General features: G+C 47.9%; 1 protein-coding gene across 1 annotated transcript in view; it reads right to left on the bottom strand.

The window, feature by feature from the left end:
- The window catches only part of LOC115195364 (rho guanine nucleotide exchange factor 4), a 123,464-nt gene extending 115,554 nt beyond the window's left edge, over positions 1 to 7,910 (bottom strand). Inside the window, exon 1 of the mRNA XM_029755156.1 lies at positions 7,728 to 7,910. Coding sequence (XP_029611016.1) covers positions 7,728 to 7,736 — 9 coding nt within the window. The 5' untranslated portion in view covers positions 7,737 to 7,910. The remainder of the gene's footprint in view (positions 1 to 7,727) is intronic.
- Positions 7,911 to 10,870: the final 2,960 nt, after the last annotated feature.

Genomic DNA, 10,870 nt, shown 5'->3' on the forward strand with positions numbered 1-10,870 from the left:
GACACTAGTGGTGTCCACCAGATCGACCATTATAGACACTAGTGGTGTCCACCAGATCGACCATTATAGACACTAGTGGTGTCCACCAGATCGACCATTATAGACACTAGTAGTGTCCACCAGATCGACCATTATAGACACTAGTGGTGTCCACCAGATCGACCATTATAGACACTAGTGGTGTCCACCAGATCGACCATTATAGACACTAGTGGTGTCCACCAGATCGACCATTATAGACACTAGTGGTGTCCACCAGATCGACCATTATAGACACTAGTGGTGTCCACCAGATCAACCATTATAGACACTAGTGGTGTCCACCAGATCGACCATTATAGACACTAGTGGTGTCCACCAGATCGACCATTATAGACACTAGTGGTGTCCACCAGATCGACCATTATAGACACTAGTGGTGTCCACCAGATCGACCATTATAGACACTAGTGGTGTCCACCAGATCAACCATTATAGACACTAGTGGTGTCCACCAGATCGACCATTATAGACACTAGTGGTGTCCACCAGATCGACCATTATAGACACTAGTGGTGTCCACCAGATCGACCATTATAGACACTAGTGGTGTCCACCAGATTGTCACAGAGGTCAGTTTCTCCTGTTCATAGCTAAAGCACATGGCTTAGTTTAGTTACTTACAGACACACACACACATGTGCAACCGCACACACACACACACACACACAAAAAGACATGTTGATGGGACATGTGTGGGTCCGGCTCGTTGTCTAACCACTCACATGCAGTTAGTTGTAAACGCTGTGTTTATGCTCCAGACATTTAAACACTGAACAACAAGAAGTACTCTCAGAATGTGGAAACACTGCTGTTTTTATGTACAGTTAACACTTTGTTTTACAGGCAAGAGGAGCTCCACAGTCTAACTCAAACTAATAACAAGGAGGGAATACTGAGCTTTGGTATTTACCTTGTGTTAAAGGGTTCTTCTGGTCTTTTCCAGCAACAAAAGTAACTTTCCAATCATAACAGCATAGTGAGGAGTCGCCAGTACCAGGTTATCTTGTTCTGTTCATTACGACGGCATATGTCTTCCCAAGATAATGAGGAATGGGTTGCATTCCTCTCTGTCACTGGACTGAATGGACCAGAGGCATCTGAAAGAGTTCGGTCAGTCCTAAAATATGTGTTTATGCATGGTACAGGGTGGAGACAGGGGGAAACGGGGTGGAGACAGGGGGTACGGGGTGGGGACAGGGGGTACGGGGTGGGGACAGGGCGATACGGGGTGGGGACAGGGCGATACGGGGTGGGGACAGGGCGATACGGGGTGGGGACAGGGCGATACGGGGTGGAGACATGGTGGGGACATGGGGATACATGGTGGGGACAAGGGGATACGGGGTGGAGACAGGGTGGGGACAGGGTGGGGACAAGGGGATACATGGTGGGGACAGGGGGATACATGGTGGGGACATGGTGGGGACAAGGGGATACATGGTGGGGACAGGGGGATACATGGTGGGGACATGGTGGGGACAAGGGGATACATGGTGGGGACAGGGTGGGGACAGGGCGATACGGGGTGGGGACAGGGTGGGGACAGGGTGGGGACAGGGGGATACATGGTGGGGACAGGGTGGGGACAAGGGGATACATGGTGGGGACAGGGTGGGGACAGGGGGATACGGGGTGGGGACAGGGTGGGGACAGGGTGGGGACAGGGGGATACATGGTGGGGACAGGGGGATACATGGTGGGGACAGGGTGGGGACAGGGGGATACATGGTGGGGACAAGGGGATACATGGTGGGGACAGGGTGGGGACAGGGGGATACATGGTGGGGACAGGGTGGGGACAGGGGGATACATGGTGGGGACAGGGGGATACATGGTGGGGACAAGGGGATACATGGTGGGGACATGGTGGGGACAAGGTGGGGACAGGGTGGTGACAGGGTGATACATGGTGGGGACATGGTGATACATGGTGGGGACATGGTGATACATGGTGGGGACAAGGGGATACATGGTGGGGACAAGGGGATACATGGTGGGGACAGGGTGGGGACAGGGTGGGGACAGGGTGGGGACAGGGGGATACATGGTGGATACATGGTGGGGACAGGGTGGGGAAGGGGGATACATGGTGGGGACAAGGGGGGACAGGGTGGGGACAGTGAACTGTGCCAAACTCACTCTTTCCTTTTCATTGTATTTCCTCCACATGTCTGTAGTCGAGAGGCCAGAGAAACTTAATGACCAGTCACAGAAACAGAGAAACCACAAAACCAGAAAAATGAGAAATCTCAGTACAACCATTGTCCTGCATCCCTCTCTCTGCCTCGGCATCCCTGCCTCAGACTGACTCTTTCTGTCTCTGTCTGAGTCAGTCTCTCCGCGTGTCGCCGACTCTAACATTTTAGTAATTCAGGTTCTCATCCAGAGTGACTTACAGTAGTGAGTGCATACATTTTCATTCGTACTGGTTCCCCACGGGAATCCAACCCACAACCCTGGCGTTGCAAGGGCTATGCTCTACCAACTGAGTCACACAGGACCTCTCTCTGTCTCTCCCCCTCTGTCTCTCCCCCTCTGTCTCTCCCCCTCTGTCTCTCCCCCTCTGCCTCTCCCCCTCTGCCTCTGCCTCTGCCTCTGCCTCTGCCTCTGCCTCTCCCTCTGCTTCTCCCTCTGCTTCTCCCTCTGCTTCTCCCTCTGCTTCTCCCTCTGCTTCTCCCTCTGCTTCCACTTCCCGGCCTCTACTTCTGCCTCTTCTCACCATCCAGTCCTCCTTGGTAAGGAATACTTTCCAGAGGAATTTTCTTTGGCTTCCTCCTCAGCCCCCTTGGTCTGGCCACCGCTCCTTCTGACTGGAACATCAAGGAAAAGTGTTGGATTTGGAGAACCTGGAGTGTTTTCATGGCCCTCTCTCCAACCTTCTACACCTCTCTCCATTTCACCTCACGGTAGAGAGAGAGTGGAGAGTACACCTCTCTCCATTTCACCTCACGGTAGAGAGAGATAGTGGAGAGTACACCTCTCTCCATTTCACCTCACGGTAGAGAGAGATAGTGGAGAGTACACCTCTCTCCATTTCACCTCACGGTAGAGAGAGATAGTGGAGAGTACACCTCTCTCCATTTCACCTCACGGTAGAGAGAGATAGTGGAGAGTACACCTCTCTCCATTTCACCTCACGGTAGAGAGATCGGGGAGAGCCCAGGTGAACATAGGGGAGAGTACACCCTGTTCCCCCCACAACGCACACACACTAGTGGTGTGTGGGTCAGCTGTTTATTCACCCGCCCACAATTGGTAATAACCTATCCTCAACTGCCCGACTACATGAGATAAAGGGACAAATCTGAGGCCCAGACCCGCCCCTAACCTGACTAATATAGAAAATGTGCTGTAGGCTGCAGTCATAGATGGCGGAACGATTTTTTCACAGGGGGATGCAACTAAAATTATATCCATGCAGCTTCTCGTCTGTCATTATATGTTGCCCTAGAAGACTAAAACTCTTGCTCATCAGAATAATGTCATAAATCAATAGAATGAATGCTTCAATTTAGTTGACATCAGTAAAACTCGTGCAAAAACGCAACAACAAAAAAAACGGGAAATGACATCAGTTTGACTAGTTGTCAGGAAATAGAAAGCTGTGGAAATGACCCAACATGTTCCTGATAAGATTTCAGTTCAGCCTGGATGCATATTTTATGTGGTTGAAATACTATCAGCTGTTATGATGCTGATAAAGACAGCACCTCTACAGACGGTATCTAACTGTGGTTGAAATACTATCAGCTGTTATGATGCTGATAAAGACAGCACCTCTACAGACGGTCTCTAACTGTGGTTGAAATACTATCAGCTGTTATGATGCTGATAAAGACAGCACCTCTACAGACGGTATCTAACTGTGGTTGAAATACTATCAGCTGTTATGATGCTGATAAAGACAGCACCTTTACAGACGGTATCTAACTGTGGTTGAAATACTATCAGCTGTTATGATGCTGATAAAGACAGCACCTCTACAGACGGTATCTAACTGTGGTTGAAATACTATCAGCTGTTATGATGCTGATAAAGACAGCACCTCTACAGACGGTATCTAACTGTGGTTGAAATACTATCAGCTGTTATGATGCTGATAAAGACAGCACCTCTACAGACGGTATCTAACTGTGGTTGAAATACTATCAGCTGTTATGATGCTGATAAAGACAGCACCTCTACAGACGGTATCTAACTGTGGTTGAAATACTATCAGCTGTTATGATGCTGATAAAGACAGCACCTCTACAGACGGTATCTAACTGAGCATTCTCATTCTATCAAGATGGTGAAAGAAAGAAATCATATTTCTCCACTCCTGTTCCTGAGACAAAATTTAGCCTAAAATTGGTGTATCATTTGCTTAATTCTGTAGGAGTTAATATGAAGGCTATGTGAGAGGTTATAGACCAACAGTCAGTGTCCAGATTTCAGTATCAATGTAACCCATCTGAACTGTAGGCTAGTTCCCTTGATGTGCCATTGGGCTGTTTGAAGTTCCCGTCTTGTGACTGTGGAATTTGTACAGGGCCTCACATCATCACACATAACATAGCCTGCACTGCTATAATAATATTTTACCGCTTCACCAAATAATTCTGCTATCTTCCCATTTCTCCATTTCATAGCTTTTCCTCTTATTGAATTAAACTCCGACATTGTCCTTTTTGCCTCTGTGGATCCATGTGAACTTTGTTTCCTGCCTGTTCCCAAAAGCATTAGGTGATTGGTGTGTAGGTTATTTGCTGTACAGTTAAGACCTAAAGGTTAAAGGTTAGGATTACACACTAAAGTCAGATAACGTAAATAAATAAAGAAAACCAACAACGTGGCCTGTAGATATAACCTGCAGGCCAGCCACTCGCCCTTCAGCCACACACTATTTAATGACCCTAAACCCGCCTTCCCCGCGGATATAACCGCGGGTTATGAGTCAACCCGCGCATCACTCACACTGATTCCTTCTCTTCTATTTTTTACATTTTTATTTAACCTTTATTTAACAGAATGTGACTGGCAGAACGGGTGTTGTATGTGGAGGATGAGGGCCGCAGTAGATCTCAGATAGGGGGGAGTGAGGCCTAAGAGGGTTTTATAAATAAGCATCAACTAGTGGGTCTTGCGACGGGTATACAGAGATGACCAGTTTACAGAGGAGTATAGAGTGCAGTGATGTGTCCTATAAGGAGCATTGGTGACAAATCTCATGGCCGAATGGTAAAGAACATCTAGCCGCTCGAGAGCACCCTTACCTACCGATCTATAAATTACACCTCTGTAATCTAGCATGGGTAGGATGGCCATCTGAATCAGGGTTAGTTTGGCAGCTAGGGTGAAAGAGAAGCAATTACGATAGAGGAAACCAAGTCTAGATTTAACTTTAGCCTGCAGCTTTGATATGTGCTGAGAAAAGGACAGTGCACCGTCTAGCCATACTCCCAAGAACTTGCTCTAAACCCTCAGAGGTAGTAATAACACCTGTGGGGAGAGGGGCATTCTTCTTACCAAACCACCAGACCTTTGTTTTCGAGGTGTTCAGAACAAGGTTAAGGGTAGAGAAAGCTTGTTGGACACTAAGAAAGCTTTGTTGTAGAGCATTTAACACAAAATCCGGGGAGGGGCCAGCTGAGTATAAGACTGTATCATCTGCATATAAATGGATGAGAGAGCTTCCTACTGCCTTAGCTATGTTGTTGATGTAAATTGAGAAGACCCAGTGTCTGCTGGGAACAGAGTTTCCATGGTGATAGAGAACCAACCCCCTGTCCAGTCCCCTCCCACTCCCCCCTAGGCCTAGGGGATATGACCAAGCCCAGTCCGGTGGGTGACCCTGTCCCTCCAGTCACCACTGGTGTGACACCACTCATCCCTGCTCCCTGCTCCAACTGGTACACTGCTCTCTAGTTGAAACATACACTAGCTGGCCTGAATGACTGACAGTAGCTATGAAAGGAAGATTTGAGGGTACAGTGTGTGTGTGTGTGTGTGTCTAGCTGAAGTGAGAGATTTATTGTCAGTCAGGAGTTAACAGAAGAAAATAACCTCACACTGCAGTACTTCCTGTGTAGGACCATTAGCATACAACCACACAGCAGGCCTGAAATAGCGAGGAGGTAAAATAACAACAAAGAGTTTGGAGGGCAGGCCGAGCCCAGGGGTAGCCCAGTTAGTGTGGTCTGTCTACTCTAACCTCTGACCCCTGAGGGCTGGAGAGGCCTGTTAGGCAGCATCTCTACTATTAGCAGTTCGGTAGACAGAGGAAGCAGAGGAGACCAGACCACTGCTACTGTTACATCTCATATCTCTTAGCTAACCTCTCTGTCACAATTCACTAGTGAGGGCTACTGTTACATCTCATATCTCTTAGCTAACCTCTCTGTCACAACTCACTAGTGAGGGCTACTGTTACATCTCATATCTCTTAGCTAACCTCTCTGTCACAACTCACTAGTGAGGGCTACTGTTACATCTCATATCTCTTAGCTAACCTCTCTGTCATAACTCACTAGTGAGGGCTATCCAATTGCAATCTTGTCTCATCGCTGCAACTCCCCAACGGGCTCGGGAAAGGCGAAGGTCAAGTCATGAGTCCTCCAAAACATGACCCGTCAAACCGTGCTTCTTAACACCTGCCCGCTTAACCAGGAAGCCAGCTGCACCAATGTGTCGAAGGAAACACCGTTCAACTGACGACCAGAGTCAGCCTGCAGGCGCCCGGCCCACCACAAGGAGTCGCTAGAGGGCCAAGTAAAGCCCCCCCTGCCAAACCCTCCTCGGACGACGCTGGACCAATTGTGTGCCGCCCTATAAACAGACAGTAACGTATTCACGGACAGAGTGACCTGAACTTACGGTGCCTGACCTTAAAGGACAGTAATGTTATAAAGCACTCTTTACAGACACACACCATCTAAACATTCAGTTTACATGAACTTCACAACCTTACACACGCACGAAAGCTTGGAAAACAGTCCTCCCATCCAAGCCTTCTGCTACATGTGAAATGAGAAGATTGCTGGATATCTGGCTTGTGTCAACAGACTATTAAAGCCTGGTCAATATTCCCCTTGACCCTCTTGTATGAGAGGAATGCCAGAGGTTTACCTCTGGACTGCGATTTAGTGATAACAGTGTATGAGTGCATACAGAGTTCTCATAACATCACACACACACACACACATAGGCGAAGAGGAGAAAACAGGGTCCACCTAACAACATTGTCAATGCATACCATCACCCCTCACTCACACCTAACACACACTGGCTTCTCTCACTCAAACAAGCAGCACACACACACACACACACACAGAACAAGAATAAACATGTACACAGATGGATGTAAACTAAAGAAGAACACAAAGCCACACATTAGATAATTTAGAACATTCCACACACACACACAACAATGTGACGTTAATATGAACAAAGGTTTAAGATTTCTATCTAGATCCTCGTCAGAGTCTTGTCCATGATTTAATAGCACTAGATGACAGGGACCCAAAAGGACGACTGAGTGAAGCTCCCTGAGACACAGACACACTTTAAACCACCACACTACGACAACACCGATCACCTGGAACTAACAAAAGGTATTACATTATTCCAGCAGCTCCCTCTGTTCTCAGACCAATAGGGTTCACTAAAATCCCCAAAGTCAGCTGTCCAGTGAAAAGTGTTCTCACCTGGGCCATAGTAGTGCTGCTGTGGCATCCTCTGACAGCCAGCAAAGACACAGGGAAACGTGAGGCTACTAGCTAGGCTAGCTGTGGAATTCCAACACACCCAAGCCGAGCTTTCATTCCAGAACGTTAGACAGTTTCCCCTCACGGCACGCCAACACTACAGCTACAGCTTGTTTTCTCTGTCCGGAGGCAGCGAGCCCAACCCCAGAGAAGCACAAGAGAGGGAGGAGGGAAGGTGGAGGGAGGGAGGTTGGAGGGAGGAGGTACGGTGGAAGGAGGGTGGAGGCTGGCCAGCAGTTAAGTCTCTGAAAAAAAATATGTTTGCAGGATAGCAGAGGGCCAGCTGGTTGCGTGTGTGAGACTGTGTGTGTGTGTGTGTGTGGCATCCCTTTCGGCTAGCCTTTCTCACACAGGAAACGGGTCCAGGTGAGACTGTTAGCATCTGTTAGCGGGATGCTAGCACCAGGTAGATAGCTCCCGTCTACTTACTACTTTCCTCTTGAAGACTAAAAAGGGGAAGTGCCATCTCACCCTGTCTACCAGGAAGCATGTGGAAATATCTGCCCTCATTAACATTAACATAAAGGAAGGAATTAAGACATCCACATCCAAGATGTACACCTGTTTTACCAATCAAGGCCATTGAATGTAAGGGCATCTCTATTGGTCAATTCAGTGTCCGTTCAAGGTTGGTTGGCTCTGCAGAACAAAGGGCTTGATGTGGCTGGCTGACACAGTGGGTCTTAGACTTTAGCAGCTAGCCAAACGCAAAGAGCTCCCCGGCTACTCCCCGGCTACCACTTTAACGCAGGGAAACTTAAATCCGTTTTACCACATTTTTATCATCAAGTTAAATGTGCAACCAGAGGAGAAAAAAAAACTCTGGACCACCTTTACTCCATACACAGAGATGCATACAAAGCTCTCCCTCGCCCTCCATTTGGTAAATCTGACCAGAATTCTATCCTCCTGATTCCTGCTTGCAAGCGAAAATGAATGCAGGAAGCATCAGTGACTAGATCAATAAAAAAGTGGTCAGATGAAGCAAATGCTAAGCTACAGGACTGTTTTGCTAGCACAGACTGGAATGTGTTCCGGGATTCCTCCGATGGCATTGAGGACTACACCACATCAGTCATTGGCTTCATCAATAAGTGCATCGATGACGTCGTCCCCACAGTGACCGTAAGTACATATCCCAACCAGAAGCCATGGATTACAGGCAACATCCACACTGAGCTAAAGACTAGAGCTGCCGTTTTCAAGGAGTGGGACTCTAACCCGGAAGCTTATAAGAAATCCCACTCTGCCCTCCGACGAACCATCAAACAAGCAAAGCATAGTTCACCGGCTCTGACGCTCGTCGGATATGGCAGGGCTCGCAAACCATTACAGACTACAAAGGGAAGCACAGCCGAGAGCTGCCCAGTGACACGAGCTAAACTACTTCTATGCTCGCTCGAGGCAAATAACACTGAAACATGCATGAGAGCACCAGCTGTTCTGGAAGACTGGGTGATCACGCTCTCCACAGCCGATGTGAGTAGGACCTTTAAACAGGTCAACATTCACAAGGCCGCAGGGCCAGACAGATTACCAGGACGTGTACTGCGCTAACCAACTGGCAAGTGTCTTCACTGACATTTTCAACCTCTCCCTGTCCGAGTCTGTAATACCAACATGTTTTAAGCAGACCTCCATACTGCCTGTGCCCAAGAACACTAAGGTAACCTGCCTAAATGCCTACCGACCCGTAGCACTCATATCTGTAGCCATGAAGTGCTTTGAAAGGCTGGTCATGGCTCACATCAACACCATTATCCCAGAAACCCTAGACCCATTCCAATTTGCATACCGCCCCAACAGATCCACAGTTGGTCAAATCAAAGTGTATTTGTCACGTGCGTCAAATACAACAGGTCGAAAGGAACCTTGAAGTGAAATGCTTTCTTACAGGCTCTAACCAATAGTGCAAAAAAGATATTAGGTGAACAATAGGTAGGTAAAGAAATAAAACAACAGTAAAAAGACAGGCTATATACAGTAGCGAGGCTATAAAAGTAGCGAGGCTACATACAGACAGCGGTTAGTCAGGCTGATTGAGGTAGTATGTACATGTAGATATGGTTAAAGTGACTATGCATATATGATGAACAGAGAGTAGCAGTAGCGTAAAAGAGGGGTTGGCGGGTGGTGGATGGTGGGACAATGTAGATAGCCCGGTTAGCCAATGTGCAGGAGCACTGGTTGGTCCGCCCAAATGAGGTAGTATGTACATGAGTGTATAGTTAAAGTGACTATGCATATATGATAAACAGAGAGTAGATGATGCAATCTCCACTGCACTCCACACTTCCCTTTCCCACCTGGACGTAAGGAACACCTATGTGAGAATGCTATTCATTGACTTCAGCTCAGCGATCAACACCATAGTACCCTCAAAGCTCATCAATAAGCTAAGGACCCTGGGGATAAACACCTCCATCTGCAACTGGATCCTGGACTTCCTGACGGGCCGTCCCCAGGTGGGAAGCGTAGGTAACAACACATTCACCACGCTGATTCTCAACACAGGGGCCCCTCAGGGGTGCGTGCTCAGTCCCCTCCTGTACTCCCTGTTCACTCACGACTGCATGGCCAGGCGCGACTCCAACACCATCATTAAGTTTGCTGATGACACAACAGTGGTAGGCCTGATCACCGATAACAACGAAACAGCCTGTAGGGAGGTGGTGAAATACAACACCTGTTGTATTCGGCGCATGTGACTAATACAATTTGATTTGATCCGGAAGGTGTTCTGGAAGGGAGGTGTGAACAGTGTCATTCCACTGGGTAGAAAGGAAAGCTCTTGGCAACAGAGTGTTAAGACTGAGTGGCCCAGTGGGTCAGCCTTCAGATGACTGGTCTTTCAGTTACCCTCCTCTACTAATCCTAATGCCTGCCAACACAAACCCAACGAATGATCCAGCCATGTGAACAACAACTACTGTTCACGTTAAGATGAAAACCAGTCAGCTTCTTCAATTCTGCAGGAAATTGTAGCTAGAAAGTTTTGAAGGCAACAAAGGAGTTGGCAGAGGTTAGGATTATAAATAGTTTCTAAGAATTAACAGCCATTGAAAGCCAGTGTTTGATCAGGT

Source organism: Salmo trutta, chromosome 6 (assembly GCF_901001165.1).
Source record: "Salmo trutta chromosome 6, fSalTru1.1, whole genome shotgun sequence".
In the NCBI taxonomy this organism is placed as follows: Eukaryota; Metazoa; Chordata; class Actinopteri; order Salmoniformes; family Salmonidae; genus Salmo; species Salmo trutta.